This window comes from Anser brachyrhynchus (assembly GCF_964034855.1).
Source record: "Anser brachyrhynchus genome assembly, chromosome: 4".
NCBI classification, from domain to species: Eukaryota; Metazoa; Chordata; class Aves; order Anseriformes; family Anatidae; genus Anser; species Anser brachyrhynchus.
The window spans coordinates 36,679,655-36,698,902 of record NC_137698.1 but is presented as its reverse complement, the minus strand read 5'-3'; the positions used below and the strand labels follow the sequence as shown (position 1 = coordinate 36,698,902).

General features: G+C 38.0%; 1 protein-coding gene across 3 annotated transcripts in view; it reads right to left on the bottom strand.

The window, feature by feature from the left end:
• Positions 1–19,248, bottom strand: part of LOC308193719 (uncharacterized protein) — a 170,825-nt gene that overhangs the window by 18,019 nt on the left and 133,558 nt on the right. For 2 of the 3 annotated variants that reach the window (XM_080588709.1, XM_080588710.1), the window contains exon 4: positions 4,034–4,153. In XM_080588709.1, coding sequence (XP_080444835.1) covers positions 4,034–4,153 — 120 coding nt within the window. Of the gene's footprint in view, positions 1–4,033; positions 4,154–7,776; positions 7,909–12,730; positions 17,937–19,248 lie in introns of all 3 variants that reach the window. The other variant, XR_013949871.1, reaches the window with a different exon arrangement.

Here is a 19,248-nt window from a genome sequence, read left to right as displayed (position 1 = left end):
TCAAAAAAAAAAATGCAGAGCCCAATGGATATAGGAAGTGGAGGTAAGTAGTTCATTCCTCTTCCTGCTTACCTTGGCGTAACTACTGACACCACAAAAGAAGTCTGAGTATTGTGGATAGCAAACAGATATCATCGCTGTATTCTACCTCACATTTGGAGGACTTCAAAATTCATTTTATTATCTTTGCTTTTTGAATGGAAAATAACATGTTGGCATTTTACATTAACTCAGAGTCCTATCTATCTGTATTATGACAGCAAATGGTGTTTAATTTGAAGAAATGGTCCTTTTTATACCAGAAACTGCAGATGACTACAATGCAAGATTTCTGTCTCAAAGCAGTTTTAGTTTTCTTTAGGTCTGTCCTGTTTCTCCTGCCTGACAAAACTATGGATTCCCCATAACGCCTACAGAAACACAGGAGATTGAGCTGTGTATTGAATTAAATTCCCTTGAAGTTATTCCACAAAATGATCCAATTTATTTAGGAAGGATCTTTCACATGCCTGGTGAAAACCTAACGCCTAATGCAGATGAAAGTTCCCCTCCTGTAGCAAACGTTTCATACTGCCCTAGTTTTCTTGTTTCCATGTTTGTTTTACAGTGGCATAGTTCTTCATTCACAAACTGCAGGTAGCAGTTTGAACTCAGCACCACCTAGAAGTTGCTGAAGTGAGAGACTGTCAGATATTTATTTTTCACGTGAGCATTTCATTCAGGAACTATAAAATGCTTCATCCTCTCTGCATTTTGTAACGGAGAATAACATTGAGCCCCTTGTGTTTTAGTTCCCTTGATCTATTGACCACACATTTTAAGGAGAGGCTGACAGCTAGCATGTCAGTTATTTTCAGATATCTGTCTATGTCAAATTCAGAAATCCCAAGAAAATAAACGAAGTGCAGGATTATAAATACATGTGAAATCAGAGCTGTCATCACTCTCAAGGATTTTCCATTGTGCCTGCTGCACTATTTTTAAGCTAAGATTTCCCAGATGTTTAGTAGGAATGTTTAGAGAGTAAAGCATTTCATTTTTAGATGGCTGCAACATTTTTAAATTTAACCTTTTCATAATTGAGTTTATTAATTCCATTGTGCCTGATTTGTTATTCTGTGCAAGTAAAATAGAATAATAACAATGAAATTTAGCAAGTCTACGCAGCTCTCAGATGACCTGAAAACCAAAATTTTCAGGTACCCTCAGTTATTCAGAAGAATAAAAGGCAATAGAGACCCCCAGAAAGGATCCTCCTTGGGTCTGTTCACTCACAGTTTTCAGAGACCAGCAATGGATCTCTACTGCTCTAAGCCACAGAGGAGCAGAGCAAGAATTGTCCTCCACATTGTGCTCCTTCTGCTAACCAGTAGTTTACCAAATGCAGCTCTGGCAATTCTGCCAAAATTACAAATTTGAATTATGATTTAAATTAGAAGAGGAAATTTTACCTAGAATGTTAATCTTATTTTACCTTGTTTATTGATACAATTGAATACCTAATTTTTTTCAGGTTAAGCAGGAGGATAGCTATACATTTTGATGTAAATGCAATATACAATATAAAATATAAACGTACTTTATGTATATAAAATATATATGTTTTTGAACATGCTTAGAAACCTAATTTTTTGATGGTTGTGAATGGTGAGTGACTCACTTCCTGCACCCTAACATGCTTCATTTTTCCTTGCATTTTTTATCAAATTGCACCTGGAAGGAAATTGGATTTCAACGGAAAATGTTTCAGAACTACTAGGTCTTATATCCTCACACTCATGATTTTTCCTGTGAATTTTACTCTCATTCAGGCTCAGACTGTGAATGAATCAGTCATTAACACAAACTTAAAGGCAGGAATTATCTTCTCTGAGTCCTCAGAATAGGCTACTGTTGTTAGAATAGATCTAAGGTACCCCGCAGCCTTCAGGTACTTGACTAATGTCTCCCACTACAGTTTTTCTTTAAAGCATCAGCAGTGAACATGTATTACTTGAGTACTGCTACTCTGTGTTACATATTCATTTATAATGGTGATTTAGCCCTCAAAATAAATTCCCAACCTTCAGATTCTACTTAGTTTAAGAAATACTTTCAATTTAAATAAAATGTCAAATTTGAAGCTACAATGTTATTTTTATTTTTGGAGCCAAATAATAGTTTTACTTTGCACCTATCAGAGGATAGGGCTTAAGGCTTAGTTAGATTCACCACTTCTAAATTTTCATGATGGACATGTAAGCCTGGGTAGAAGGACTGTTGATTATGAAGATCTGTAAGCAGCTAATGATTGTGTGTTGCAAGTAAGGACTACGCTTCCTGAACAGGCTCTGAGGGGCAAAGAGGCTGACTAACACAATGCACTTCCCTTTCTGTGACACATAAATCAATACTCACTAGTAGTAAGTCGCACCACTGTACTGCTTCCAAAAGTGTGCTTCTTGTGTTCTGGATCCTGAGATGTTATTAAACTAAAAAAAGTTTGCTGTACTTTGTATGTAGCAAGCTACTGTAACTCATGTCCTGCTAAGTTCTTACATAAACCAGAAAAATTTAAAAGGTTGTAGCTAGGTGGCCTGTGTTCACTGCCCATAGTCATCAAATTGCATCAGAAATGAAGTCGTGTAATTGGCTTTGCCACCCAACAGAAAGATTTTAAGATTGCATTTATGTCTCTATATGTGTAAATGGATTTGGCATGGTTTATATTACTGGGAAGACCAGCTTTTGTACAGACCTCCTTTTCTTCCCATACTCTTTTTCTCTTTCTCACACAAACATACACACGGTATTCCTCAAGAGATGCTCAATAACTGTAATGCTAAAGTTCTCTGACCCTAGGCCATTTGCCCTCTCAGGACAGACCCAATAAACAACTGAAAGAGCTAAGAGTTTTAAGCATCTGATCTCTGGAGAAATCACCAGAACTCTGCTGATGTCTGTGTGGTGATGAGTGAGATGAAGGCCTGCACGCTGAACTGTGTGCTACCATCTCATAGGAAATGTTGATCATGCTGGCTCTCTGCAACCCTGAGCCTCTTGACGTAGTGCTGCAAGAAGGTGTGTTCATTCATCCAGTATCTTTAATTAAGTATCCATCTCAGGACCCTTCTCTTTTAAAAGGTAATCAGAGAAGAGGGACAACTGCCCACCTCTTCTATAACAGAGCACTCAGAGATTCAATTCTTTCATCAATATGAGAAGACTGAAGTTCACATTGCCAGCATCCTTTAGCACAACAACGAGACTACTGTGAGTCTTTCTTTTAAAACTGGATTACCGTGCAATGAAGTGTTTAAGAATGGTGGAAAATATGAGAGAGCAAAACTTTTCTTGATACTGGTTAGCGTACAGTTTTGGAAGAAGAGATCTGAGATTTCCAGCCCTGCTGTAATACATAATTTCTGTACTTTATCTTGTGGTTTGGTTTGTTTTTGTTTTTAAATACGTAACAACAATGCATTAATGCATACAATCTGTTATTAACTCACACACATACATATATCATTTTCTAGTACTGCTGCTCTCAGAACATAGTTTAATACCCTTCTATTAAGACTGTTATATAGGGACTACCTGCTATTTATATATCACCAAGTTAACATCAGCTAAAGAAAATTTCTCATTATTTAGTCCGAGTGAAGTAAAGAGATTCACTTCAAGGGAGGCATCCAAACATCCTTCAGAAGTGAGATCTGCCAAGGCTCTTTGCCTAAGTGTCATGGAGTGCCTGGACCTTTGTAGCTGCCCATAGCTTCCATAGATGACAGGATACCTAGGAAGTTCAGAATTGCTTTGCAGTTTGATCTCTGTTCACCAATATTGTTGTGAAAGAAATACATAAGATACATATTCCTATCTTTACGTTTTCCCATAGGAAACAACAGGTTGATCTTATGCCACAGTCTGCTATGCATCATAATAACTAAAATCTCAAGCTCTGAACCATTGTGGTCTTTGACCAGTATTTCTATCAGTGAATACTGAGGCACACCATTTTTCTGGCTAAATTCCAACTGGCTAATAACATTACCTCTCTAAGTCTCGTTTGTAGGACATTCTGAGCCTCTGCATTGCAGTCTGCACTGGCTGAAGCATGGCATTTCCAATGGAGGTTTGGTTCCTTTTCACAGAGTGAGGAAGTAACAAATACCTGAAACAGATGATCCAAATATGAATATTCTTGCACAGTAAGTAGCTTTCAGATGTATTCTGCAGCAGAATTTGGCAAACTTTGTACTACATTGTTGTGTTCATTTTTACAAACAAACAATTTTCTATATTCTTACAATTAGCGTAAATCTCTTTGCTTCCCCTGAGAAGATACTCCTGTCAGTAATCCCAAGACAGCAAAATAAATTAAGAAGGTGAACAAATGTATCTTATAGTTTGCAGTAGGAAATTTGTGAAATACTTCTTTGCTGTTAATGAAGCTTAAAATTAATTAAATTCACGATGTTTCTATATCACTACTTTGCACTTAAAATATTGCAAAATGAAAGCCATGTCAGAGTGAAACTCTGAAGAAATGGACGTTACAGCATTTCGTGTTCTTGGAAAGAAATACTTTGCAGGAACTTTGAATACCTGTTCTCTTCCTTGGGCACTAGAGGTCACCAGTGGTACAGACACGGGGAAAGGGACTGGTTTTATGATCCTCAGCAATGCAGAGGCCTCTATCCCTCTCCTGTGACTTTCATTTAAGTTGTTACTGGAAGTCCTTTGGCATCTCAGTTTTTGTAAGAGTGAGAAGATTAAACTACTTCTTTCAAGCACGATATGTCTCAGATGTATAGCTATGTATCTATCTGAAAGGGATGGTGTCTCTTGAAAATATGATTTATTCGTCCATCTGATACTTGAAAATTCCTTGGCTGATACCTGCTGTATTTGAGCTCTGAGTAATGTTGTTGAGACAGAACCACAGAACACCCAGCAGAAACACATGTTGTTTCAAACGAAACAGCATGGCCCATTTCAAGAAAGAAACAGTGCTCCTTTACTGGTTCCATGTGTGGTGTGTGAAGGGTTCACTGAAGCAGAACGTTCAAGAACACCAATTGCATTTTTGAGTAAGAGACCACACCATCTTTTAATACATTCAGACTTTCCATTTCTGAGTGACGCTTATGACAACCCCCCCCAAGTCCTTATGCATGCAAAGAGGCACAGAAATGCTCAGCAATCCCTAGAGAATACATATCTATCTTTTAACCTCAAGAAAATGGCTATTTACTTAAAATATTTTTACCAGATCAATATCTAAATTTATCAACTGTCAAATCTGTGTTCTCTCTAAGCTATTTATATAATGCACGATACTAACAACATCTGAAATACAAAGCATTTTTTTTTAGCAATGATTCATCTTATAAAAGCATTGAAGTGCTACAGTGTAATAAACATAGCACTGCAATTATGGAGACAGACTGCAATCAAACTATTACCTAACAAAAAGTCTTCTTGGAATGCTGAAAGTTCTTCCCATGCTAAATATCAAAATATTTTGGTTTGTGAAAGGATTTCATAAGATTTTGGATATTAAGCTATCACAGGTTGAATTTTGGTGAAAAGTCTATTGAAACTCTGTGGGCCCTGCAATCTGCATTAAGCAGAAATACCACACAGGGTATTTTCATGCTTGCTTTTTTCACCTAGGTTTAATCTAACTTTGAACTCCTTTCACTTTGAGGTGCAGTACATAAAGAATTTTTAAAGCTACGCAAAGTTAAAAATTAAGCAGGCAGGAGAAATCTTACTCTTGAAAGAAGTAAAAACAACTGGACACTGTATGCTACATATTTTCACTACTTTGTTTAAAATAGCATATTGGTGTACTTAAAACACTTCAGATCTGTGTGTTATTTATGATGCTGTAAACATACAGAAAAGCATGAAAGTCACATTTTCCATTGCATCCAAGGAGACAAGTTTAACATTACAGCTATTGGAAATCTGCTTTATGAGTTGTGTGAAAGGTGTACTTAAATGCAGTGTTAAAAACTTTGGTCTACAATACCCTACATATAGCATCTCCTATACAGTTAATGAAAAGAAAAATCAAACGCAATGACACTTCTAGCTATGTTCTGACTTTTCCACATCCTTCTGAAAAGAATGTGAGATTATATGTGAATCTTATCCACATCACATACACCCCTGGATTAGCAAGAGAAAATAAGAACACTATGGCATACAAGTTAAAGCACTACTTATGATCAAAGGTACGCAGGGAAGACAGCTCAGCTCAGCAGGGAAGACTATCAAGGGTTTGTGTGAAGCTTTGTGAGTCTGGCAGCAGATCTGGGACACAGAACTTGGTGGAGGGTCTTTTCCGGTGAGCTCCTGCCGCTTCTGCTCGTGGGCTTTTTCCCCTTTCTCATCCTCCCTCTTCTCCTGCTAGCCAAGAGCAAATGTCACCCGAGCACTGCTGGAGCACAATGTGGCTGGTTATGCCAGCAGTGCCATGCCCGTGCCTACCAAAAGGTATCTCGTATACCAGGGTCAAAACACATGGGAGAGGGGATGAAACGCCACCAACAGCTGAGAGCTGTGTCTGAATGGGGATTCACCGTGAGGCAAATCTAATTGCTTTCTGCTACTTTTGGGCAACCCACCAGTACAAAGTAGCATCAGTACATACCAGATGTGGTCTTCATTGCCCACAGTATTTATTTGGTAAGTCTGAACTGGATTTAATTAAACAAACACATTTTTTTTTCACTGCATTCATAAAAAGGCCGGTACCAGTGAAGAAAGGGAGTTGCATATTGGATTTTGAGATATAGGTCTCCACAACCACATGTTAGTTTTCAGCTGGATCAGTTTCTTGTTGCCTGTATCCTGTAGGCAGTGAAGTCTGTGTTATGTGGGTGCAAATGCTGATGCTGGCACAACACAGCAAATACAGGAAGAGATGGATGGGACCAATCCTTTTGGAAAAAGTCTGAATTAGTGTGACTGAAAAGTCATCACTGAACTGAAGCATGTAGTTTATGAATAAGCCCCTGAAAGACAGAAGTTGGCTTCAAATGACATGAGAGTGGGCCCTAAACTTCACCCTTCGAGTAAAACATCCAGATACGTTGACACTTATATTAGTAGGCTCATTCCATGCTTTTGTGGATGTGGGTGTCAGTAGAATGTAGGGGTACTAGCATACGAGATAGGGCTATGTGGCTGGGTTTGAAGAACCAAGGATTTTTCCTTAGCTGATCCCAGGGAAGCTTTTGACATTTTTCCTGTAATAAGTCATGGCAGTTTGCATATTTGTTGAATATATGTAGGTCCTGGAAAAGCTCTTCTGTATTTACATAAATCTACTATAAACAAGGCTCATTTACCTTCATCCACCCATCATATAGCTCTGGAACTAGAGGAAGTAAATATTGGACCTGGCAAATATAATATTTTATGCCTCTGGTCCCTTCCCATTTTCTTAACTTTCATCATCTTCCAAAATTATGCTTTTATTTCAATTTTTCTGTTTTGTGGGGTTTTTTGTTTGTGTTTTTTGTTTGGTTTTTTTTGTTGTTGTTGTTGGTTTTTTCCTTAAAAATGTCTGCTTGATTAGAAAGCTCTGCTCAGTTGGAAAATAGCATTCTGATTAGGAGAACATATGCTCAAACTGGTGAATCCAATAGAGGCCAAGTGCATCAGTTTCCTGACTTTTTCCTCTAAGTAGCTGGTTTCCACAGTGGATCAACATGTTTCCCAAGTCTTGGCCTTTCTTTACCTGCTTTGCACTAATCTCACAGAGTGAGTTGGTTTACTTACGCATTTGTGGCTCCCTCAACAGCTTGCAAGTAGTTCCCCTCAGCTGGGTCTGCGTCTGTGCTCAAGGAGAGAAGAGGCTGCAGCCATCACCACGCTGGCTCAGAGGAATCTGGCTGCTCACGGTTCTTGTTCCTAACAAGAGAAGAATAAGAGCTTGGGCTTGCTGAGTCAGTCAGCATAACTTTTGGCCCACGTAAACTGCTCAGACTTAAGAACAGAGCACACATAGCTCTGCAACATCAGGGAGGTGACAGAGGTGGCTTAGCACTCCCTGTGTGCTTTGTTTGCAGACTTCAGCATGCATCTCCAAAGAAAGTTGTTGAGGTTTTCTACCAGACTTCTGCCATACCAGGAGTGAAGTTAACCATCACGGTTACCTTTGCTGTCAGAGCCCCTGCAGTCAAAGCAGGAATGCAAGTACAGGCTGATATCCAGCTATCCTGAGACTGTGTAGTTGCTGGACTTCAACAGAAATCAACTTGTAACACAGAGACTGTTGGTGGGGGAAGGGACAGCACTATATCCATGGCCACCCACTGCCTAGAAAAAGTCTGGCAACAGGGGTGTTATTCTTGTTCCATTGGCAATCGTGGGACTTCTGCTAGACTTGATCCTAAATGAATGCATTTTTCTGACCCAGAGTCCTTTTATGTGGTTCGGTGTGGAAAAGTGCCATGGTATTTGTCACAAAAAGTCCTCGCTGGCTAATCTGTTTTTAGGATTGTTGATGGTTTATAAATTAGAATTATTAGTCAAACATTGCTCTGTGTGTGCAAACTCCCAGTACAGACTGGGAGCATAGGGCCCACATGGAACCACCTCTGTATCTACGGTAAATTGTTCTGACGCAAGGGAAAGGTCGGAAGAGCAAAAACAGAAGGGCACATAAGCATTTTATACCTGACATGTACTCTAACGGATCTTAGTTTTTGTACTGGCCACAGAACATGTATACATGATCTCCAATAAAAGTGAACTTCTTATGTACTGAAACCTTGGTAGGTCCCACTTAAATATGCCATATGCTCTGTGCTTTTTGGCAAATAACTGGCTTGCTATTTCTCTCCATATTAAACAGAACAGGGGCACATCAACATTTATATATTACAGAGGCAAAACTAGATGAGTATACTAGTTATCTTTAATCAGAGGACAAGTCCTTCAGTAGTGCACCAGCTTGCCATCCCTGATACAGGACGCTCACCCTAGAGCTGAGCTGACAGAGGCATTAAGTGGTGAAGAACCCTTTTTGGGTGCAAGTTCATAAATCCCAAGTCAGGAAAGTTCTAGTACTCACAGCATAATGAAAGATCGAGAAAATGAAAGTCGGCAGGCACTTACATATATCCATGTGTCGCTGTGATAACCTGCCTTTCAGATGTCACACTGTCAGATCCTCACACTCCTTTTGTGTTCCAAAATCCTTGCTTATCCAATTATCATTAGTATAATAATTTATAAATACATATACAGTGCTAAATTCTATGAAAGATACAGATCTGAGTCTTGAACCTTAGAACATTCAAAGCTGCTAGAATGTCTTAGGTTGTACAGATCCTGTAATTTTTTTACCATTCCACACATGGCTGTTTTGGAGCCCCTTTGCATGTTCTCTGAACAGACCGTCTTATATTAAAATGTTCTTAGTGAAATGCAGAATTGGTGATAAAGACAAAAACAATTTGGATTAATTTTGCAAAAAATTGCAAATTATTTTCCTTTGTTCTTCCCGCCTCTAAAATTCAAAGCTTGAAATTCAGAAATGGGAAAATGGGGAAATCTCACTAAATGTAGAAGAAAAAGACCATGTCGGCTGTTCCAGAAGCCCTAAAAGTAGGCTTATTTCAACTGGATTCTGCTTCAAATGGGTTATGGATATCTTGCAAGTACCATGTATAAATCTGTTCTTTTGGCTATTGGTAACCGTTTGTTGATGTTCTTTGTGGTTGCTTTTTTTTTTAAAAAAAAACAACAACAACTGGTAAGTTCTTCATGGGTGGATTTTTTGGTCATATCCATACACACACAAACACAATAAAAGGTATTTACAGCTTGACTTCCTTGACCCATATTTTTTCTGGCAATGGAATCCAAATTCTGTAGATTCAATTCTTTTTCCAGGAATGCTAATTACAAAATTAATACAATGTGCAAAACAAAGAACAAATCTAAGGATCAAATAGGGGAAAAAACAAACAAACTCCTGTTTACACTAAGGCAGAGTTAAAAACCAAAGGGTAACTATGCTTGCTGTTCACCCCACTCAATTTCATTTAAGAACCTACTAAATATATTTGCTTTGATACGCATTTCAGCCAAAGGATTTCACTCTCTTTTCTTTTACAAGGCAACCTGAAATGTGTTATTTGTTTTGTGTTTGGCAAAATATATTAAAAAGATTAGAAACATTTGTATTATTCACAGTTGCATTAGAGTAAGAGCATATGGCAGCAGCCTAGTATTTAAGTAAAAATTCTCCACTGAGCTTTCCATATACATGTGTGTGCATGCATGTGCATGTATAAAATATATATATATACATACAGTATATGTAAGTACGCAAGGTCAAATTCCAGACAATTCTTCTTGAGCATGTGATAATAGAGCTGCTGATAGATGCAAGGCTGCAAAGCTCTGTGAACAACTGGTGAATCTATAGTGGCAACTTTTGCTTGTCAAAAGTTGTTGGGCTACTTCCTATGAAGAGGAGAGCACTGACGCAGTGACTTGAAGGGACTGAACCTTACTACAGAGCCAGAAACGTACACCGTTTTTAATCCTTTTCACCTTGCAGGGTAGAAAGAATCCTCAAAGCTGTGTTCTCTAAAACGTGTACATAAATCTATGAGTGGAGACCAGACTTCCTTGAATTTCTGGGCAATGGGGGCCTTAATGGCATATTGTGAGAGGAAGGAATCGTTGTCTTTCCCTACTAGTACTTGTGGTTGTTTTTTAATCTTTATCTAGCACTTTAAATAGCCAAGTTATTTCATCTGAAAGCAAGACGATGAAGAGTTTGGGTAGTGCCTGTATCAATATCTCTATACGGATGAAAGAACTAGTTAAAACGTAGGAAATAGAGTGAACAAGTGAGCTTTCCATTGGAGGATGAATATAAAAGGAGTGTTGCAGTTCTCTGTGCCAGGACATGCTTTAACTTATTTATAAATGCTTTGGAAAAGGGGTGAACAGTTTGCTGATGATGCAATGTCAAGGTAGCAGAAATGGGGTCTCACTATAGGAAAGTCTTATCAATGTGAATGAACGGGTGATAAAATGGCAATGAAATTCAATGTTGATAAATGTAAAATGATGCCGAGACAACAGAACCTTAATTTGATATTTAAATGATATATTTTTAGCTGATTGTTAACACTCAGGAATTAGATTTTTGGTGATTGTCAACTCTTAGGATTTTTGATTTAGAATAAACACTTATAAGTAAACACCACCTCAATGCTCAAAAATCAGATAGACTTTTAAGATTTGTTATCAAAAGAAATACACAGGGAATAAAACACAGAGTATAATCATGCAACTGTGTTAATCCATGGGGAATCCATCTGGAATCCTACATGCTGCTCTTGTTCCCAGCATCTCTTAGGCTAATAATAGAATCAGAAAAGTTTCACAGGAAGGCAGGATAGATGGTGAAACACATGGAATGGCCTCCATACGAGAAATGATTAAATAGTCTAGAACTCTTCTGATTAGAAAAAAAAAAAGACAACTCATGGACAGAATATATATTGTATAAAATAAATAGCACAGAGAAGGTAAATAGGGAACAGGATTATTCATTGTCTCTTATAATACAAAATCCAGGATGAAATCCTAAGAAAACAGTAGGTTCAAAATGAATACAAGCACCTGATTCTTTGACAGCAGTATCTTCTGGATGCTGAAAGTTAAATAAATAATAACAATAAAAAAATGCAGGAAAGTAAATTCTAGTAAAAACAGAAGGAAATTCTAGTGATTTTAAATACAGTTACTCTACCCCTTGCACACAAAGTCCCTGGGTCACAAATTAGTGGAGTTTGAGATGGTATTCTGATAAAACAAAGCTCTATCCTTGCTCTTCTGCACCTCTAGACAAACACCAATGTTAGCCAATGTGAAGGAATATATAGTGGCGTACAAGAACCTATAGTCTAAGTAGGATTGTTCCTATACACAGAAGCTAAGCATTTTCAGCTGATAGAAAAAGGAGGATGTTAAGAGGAAAAGAAGACTTAACTGGTAAGATTTTGACATACCAACACACAACTAAGAACAAACGCAGTTTCTAAAATATCAACATGCATATAATAAACCCCTAGAAGTATGATCTGCAATAGTGCTCTTTGGTATCTCCTAATTAACGTTCCTGTTTCCTTGATATGAAACATTTCTAAAGGACATGTCTGTGTGGTCTAGAAAAAAACCTGTTGTATAAATAGGTGACAGCAATGTGTGAAGTTCAGCCAGTACTCTATGTGTGCAGGGTAAGGTAATATGCATGGAGTACCAACCGACCACACATTCTGCCATGTAAGTGAACATGTTTTATCCTTGTCTGCAATTGCATCTACCTGAGGATAAGCACCCATTCATTTGCATTTTTTACAGGTACATTTTGTCAGCAACAGTGATTTTCAAAGTGTTAACAATGTGCAAATGAGATTTTCAGTCACAAAGCTGTAGTTTTTCTAAAAACAGTGAACGTATCAAAACAAGAATGGAAAACATAAAACGTTGAAAAATGCAAACTTATAGACTACACAGATCTGACTATCACGGACCGCCATGTACAATAATAGGTGCTATCTACCATGTAAATCTATGTAAGAGCTAAAACAAACAGAGCCTATAAACTGACTGTGGCTAAACCAAAGATGAAAATCTGGTTAAAATATTTCCTGATTTTTATTTTTTTTGACTTTGTTGGTTTAGTTTTCCACAGTTAACTCACCTCAATTAGTCCAACACCATGATCAAGTTAACATAATGATTTTGCAGAATGGACACATCCCAGGTGTCAAGGATAGTGGTGATTAACACAACCATGTTTTTCCAAGTATGGCTAAGCCTAGATGTTCTTTTTTTCCTTTCTCTTTCTCACCCTCTCCCCTCTTCTGATTTAGAACATTTTCTAAAATGTAAGTTAGATCCTGAGTAGAGAAACAAAGGGAAAATCATGACTGGACATAGATACACTGGATCTGGAAGACAGAAATTACTAAATTTGACATTAGCTGTAGTTGCTTAAAAGCCATTGCTTCACTCATGGTTTAATACTGTTTACAAGAAAAGGAAAGGAATGGTCAACATATGTTGTGGAAAGAATGAGTGACCCTGGTGGAATGGGTATCAGAGATCATGTATATTGCTCATCAGGAAGACATCTGTTTTCAACTATGGGGCTCTTATTCAAGAACTGCTGGATGAAGTACCATGATATCTAAGTACCATTGCTAACTCTCGTGGGAGTAACAGAATTTCTCCAAATGTTGGTTCTGTCATCATGCACTAGTGATGTCGCCTATGCCAGCCTTTTTGAAACTATACTGCAGTCAGTATATGCGTATGTCTCGCCGACACCTAACTTGGAGTTATTGCTACAACATTTCAGATACCATGCCATGCTAGGCCATCATGACTGGGGATATCATAGACTTAAGTCCAATTAATTTAAATACTGAAATTTATTTCACAGGACACATAAACAGTATTAAATCTCTGAAGAGCAATTAACCCATAAAATCTTCCCCATTTTGCTAAAAACATTCCTTGTAAAATACTTCCTTAAAGTACAACACAAGTCTGAATTTTATCTGCATATTGCCACTGAACTACTTTGTATACAGGAACCTTTAAAACGCATACACACAAAAAAACAATTAAATACCCTTTAAAAGAACAGTCGGACTCAATGCAGACAAAATGCAAATAAGGTCCATGTGCCAGATTTTTTTTTAAAGATAATTCGCTGCTATTGGGCGGAAGAAGATGTTTATATAGCAGTCTTACCCAAAAGGCCACCACAAACAATGTTCCCACTGACTTTAATAGTTATAGTAGGTGCAGATTTATGGTTGGGTGTAAGGATGCTTCAGTCTTCATCTCTTCACCTCTTATTAGCACTTGTCTTTTGCTTCTTTACCACAGTTCAAGCAGTCGCAGATGCTGTTCAGTTCCAAACCCCCGTTTAGCTCCCATAAAAACAGAAAAAGAGTATGTCGTGGTGTATACTGTTAGTAGTAGAGATGGTAGGGGGAGAAGAGGATGGATTCGCTGTGGAATATGACCTGGTGTGCAAAGGATGGTCTCATCTCACTGCTAGTGTAAGAGAGAAATCTAACCTTGCCCAACACACAAAAATTTTCAGGCTTAAGGCTTTCTTTAGTACAAGTTACTTGATCTAATTTAATTTCTTAGTAAGAAATTGTAACATATTGATATAATGCATATTAATAACCTAAATATCTGAAACATAAATAAACAAAATTAAAACAATGGCGAATTTTCCACTGCCTTCAGGAATTAATTCAAAATTATCACAATTAGACTACTTATAATTTCAATGATTAGGATAAATGAAACTATGAAATCTTTCCATAGTATAAAAGAATCAAGGCTAATGATATTTTATTTGAATAAAAATGCATGAGATTTACTTTATCCAAAAGATGTCATTTAAAAATACCATTTACATTGCTCTAAATCTGGAAGAGGTTCCTACAAAATATCATAGGCTGCAAGTAACGCAGAGAAATGGATATAATTCTCTCTGGAGATGAATATATCCTTCACAGAGTATTACAAATTTTGCAGTTATGAATGATACTTTCCATAATGCTGTGGTAAACAGGAATTTTAGCTTACCATACACTAGCTATAATTAAGAAAGATGGTTTCGTTGCTATGTCTCTTTCTATCTTAGCCAGAAGGTCAAGATTCATATAAAGATACACAACCATCTCTCCAGTATTCCCCTTCTTAGTAGCCAAATGCCTCTCCCTTTTCTGGCAATCACACTCAGTCCTTGTTATTGCAGAGCCAGAGACTCTGCCTTTAATATTACTATTAAAGTGGCACGCTGGGGGCAATTTGATAAGACAGGGACATATATGCTCCAAATACCATTGGTATTCAGCTTTGAATCTCCTTCGATTTTTTTCTAATCAATTCTCTACATCAATAAATAAAAGCCACAACAAAAAAAAATACCTTTTTCTTATTAGACTGCCAGAGATCCCAAAATCGAGCAGGTATCTGTTTCCAATTTGTCTTTGTGGAAAGGAGGCCAAAGGAGGCTTTTCTTCCTCCTTGCAGAAAGCAGCCAAAACGTAGTCCAACCTGGGTGCACCCACCCACACTCACCAGTATATGCATTCTAGTCATGACTCAAGTTAATAAATTTGATTAGCTCGCACAGTACTCCAAGCCAGCAGCCCACAAGGCAGGTTCAACCAATACCTTTGCTTCACTCACTGCTCTCAGCAGACCACCAAGGCTCTAGTTTGTATTTTTAAACCTGGGTTAAATTGTGGCATAACCACAAACCATTGTATGCGATTAACAGTGGGGTTCCAATGACTGACTGACAAACAAAATCTTAGCACACTGAGTCTGCTTCTCCCAGTAGTAAACACATGTTATTAATGAAATGATTCTAACAGCCTACACAATTGGAAGCTTTTTTCTTGATTGACAGGCTATGCTTTTCTTAACAGGCCAAATAAAGAGGGCATAAAGAGTACACTTGTATTTTTTACTTTGTTAAGTAAAGGCATAACATTATTGAAATAATTTCTCCATTCAGTTATAACCTAATGGAATGTTTCTCTAGCCAATCACTGAATGATGCATTACCTCAATACATACTCTGTTACTCAGAACAGAAGGGATCAGCGTTTTTAGAAAGTGCTGCCATCCAATTTCTATTGCTTCCTTTCCACTACTGACCCACTCTTCTGTCATCACTGACATAGCTTAGCAGGAGAATAGTTGATTAAAAAAGAAGAAGAAAAGGGCAACAACATGCATGGGGCATGAGATCACGACATTATCACTCAAAACTACTGTAGACTGGTACAGTTTGACTGTCAGCTGCTCAAAACAATGCTTGCAAGGCTAGACTGGGTTTTAAGCAGCAGGATAAAATAGATGTGCTTGCTCATTCATAGACTCTACAGTTCATGCTCTTCAGAAAAAACAGGATTAGCCATAAAGCAGGATGAGAAGTATAACACTGTTTCACCATGCTTCCCCTTATCCTGAAGGAGTGGATGAACTACAGATCCAACACATCCTTAATGACACAATTGATACCAAAATTGTCATCACAACTTTCAAGGCCCCTAAATTAGACCTAAAACATCCAGGCATAGGGTTTAGTTACACATTCAGCAGCTGTGCTCTTCAGGCTATTACTAAGCGGTCCTCACTACCTCAGTCTCTACCCTGGCTGTTCATATATGCTACTACAGCATCGTTTGTCAGACTGGTGGAGGACAAAGAGAGGAAGCAGGGGTTTCTGTCTGTGCTGCTGCCAAAAGACAAAAATGCAAGCTAAACTCTAGCCTCAATCTGATGAAACTTAGTCAACCAGTGGGCAGTTCACCCACCTGGATCATCACTGCATCCAGTGATGCTACTAGCCTGTGATCAGTAATGCACATGCATACTCTCATAGTAAACTTGCTCCTGTGCTCAAAAAGACATTTGGAGTATTTGTCTTATATAGTCTATCTTTTTTTCAGAAAAAAAAAAAAGTCAGTTTTCATGGGTTTCACTGTTTCATTTCAAAGAAACAAGCTGTGAATGCTCAAGTCATATCTCTTCCACATAAGAGGTCAGAGTGCATGTTAGAGCAGTCTGTTACAACTGAGTCAGTGGTATTTCCATGCTGTGCTGTTCTCCCTGGATGTGGTGTGCAGCATGCTGAACTGAATTGGTATGGTCAGGCTAGAAAAGGGTTTGGTTGGTCATTTTTTTATTTATTATTGACTTCCCTCTTGGAGACAGATCTCACTTTTGCAGGCTTCTTGGGCAGAGAAATAAATTTATGGGTGGGAGGAAACAGAGACCTAGAAAAGGAAGGACTGGGTGGAATGAAACAGCAGTGGTGTAGTCTGGCAGGATTATCTGTCAGGCTGTGACTCTGCCTTCCTCTAATGGTCTATGAGGGATGGCATGGATATCCTCCAAGCAACCGATGAAGATTTTCCTGAATGATTCCTGTAGTCTGATATCTCCTGTAAGTCTATGCACCCACTCTTGCCCCCACTCCTTCCTGCTCTTGTGGGAACAAAATGCTTCTCCCTCTGCAGCTTTGAGAAGTAACCAAACCCAGAAAGCTAGTTGTCTCACTGCTGCTGTTCAACACCACCTCCTTTTTTGTGGCTAAGTAGTAGCCACAGGCTTAACCTAGAAGTTTTCTTCATATTCTGCTCCTGAGGATCTTTACTCCCAAGAACAAGATAATTGCTTTCCAAGTGAAACTTCAACGAAAGAGATAAATTGTTTTTGCCTGCTCAGTTACTGTTGCATTATCTTCTGTTTCCCTCATTAATAACAGAGTGACAAACAAGACTACTTCTGCCTTCCGCAGAGAAAAGGATGAATGGCAAAACAATAGAAAATGATCCAGCTCTGAATTGCTTTAAACACTGGCCTTAAGCAAGGATTTCAGTCAAGGCACCTTTGTATCCCTCACAGCATGGTGTATTCCACAGTAAGGTGACAACCCACACATTAAGCCTTAGAAATTAACAAGTAATTGTCTTAAACCTTAAAACTGGTGAAATTAGCTTCAATGGGATTAACGGCTTAAATGAACTGGTATAAATATTGGTACTAATTTTCATTATTATATATTGCAAATAATACTAAAGGTAATCTGAGATATTGCTAACTAGGGATTCCTGTATCTCAAGGACTGAAGAGCAAGAATATGAAGTCTGAGTTTTATTGCTCCAGCCTGGCTGGCTGTGATGAGGGCTTGGTTCTCTTAACATAAAGTACAGGCACATCCTGTTGTCAATTAGACTCACCGGTATTCAGGGGCAGCAGCATTGGGTCCCTGGGATGTTATATAGTTTGTTTTGCTATGTAAACAGTATGAAGTAATCCAGGCAGCAAAGGACACAGATGAGCAGGCAATTTGCAGCATACTAAGTAAAAGAATAAAAGTCTGTGTGTGAGAGTCAGAGAATAAACTGTAACAACATCCCTGGGATATAATATCCACGGGTCTGGGATCATCAAAAGTATATACAGAAGAAAGTTCAGGGACTAATTAAAATAAAGTATGCCTATTCTTTTGTGTCCACGGATACAGCAGGAAAAAAACATAGTGCAGGAAAAAAAATGTTAATTATTCGCTTTGATTTCAGCACACATCCAATACAGCTTCCAGGTGGATTTTTTCTGATGTAGCACCTTTTCTGGGTCCTGAACCAGAACCCAATCAATTTGCTGAAAATTTTTGGCTTTCCTTGTTTTCAGAAGGCTTTGAATGAGGTTATAAAACCAAATGTTCATTCTGTACCTGTATATTCTGTACCTACATGTCTGTTTTGTGAATGTAAAATATAAGACAAGGTTCTCAGACACATTTTAATTGGTGCAACTTAGACCCCTTTGGTTTGAAAAAGCAATCCTACATCATATTAGAAAATACCTCTGTACTCATGATACTACCATAAATTTGTACAAAATAAGACTGTAACAGATTTAATAATGTGCTCCTGAGTCTTTCTTCCTTTCCTTTAAGACATGCAGTCATGGGATAGGCAGGAAGTTTAAGATCTATTGGAGCTCATTGATCAAAGAAAACATTATGTAAATCCATGTTTATTAACAATGTTTGTGTTTAAATACAACTTTCCACAGCACACAAACATCAAAATATCTCCCTTAGTCCCTTGGTGCTCATTGTTTATGGCATACAGCACAGAATATGTCTTCCCACCCTCTCATTTATAAATAGTGCTTCCCTGATGGTAGTTTTCTATTATCAGTTTTACAACAGAATGTCATTCTGTCTTTGAAATTTCTAGATAACACTGTGGAAAAATTGCATGGTTTACTGTTTTGAACACAGACTTGAGAACCAGGACTCCTGCTTTTTATTCCTCTCTCTGTCAGCACTTTGCTGTGTGACCATGGCCAAGTTACTCAACTTTTCTGCTCTTTGTTCTGCTGTATCTGCTATTTTCCACATCCTACACCAAACCTAATTTTGGATGTGTGCAATCAGTTTTCTGGAGTTTTCTCTCGTGACTCACAATAGAATTGAAACTACTGAAGGCAGGGGTAGAAAAGACACTTTATGCCCAGGTGGACTGTTTTGTAGAGAAAAGACTGGAGATTACAGAGGAAATAAAACCCAACCAACAATGTGAAAACCCTTATGTACTGTCCAATACACCCAGGATGAGGTGTAACTGAGCACTCAAGGACAAATGTGGGAAGATGAGATTT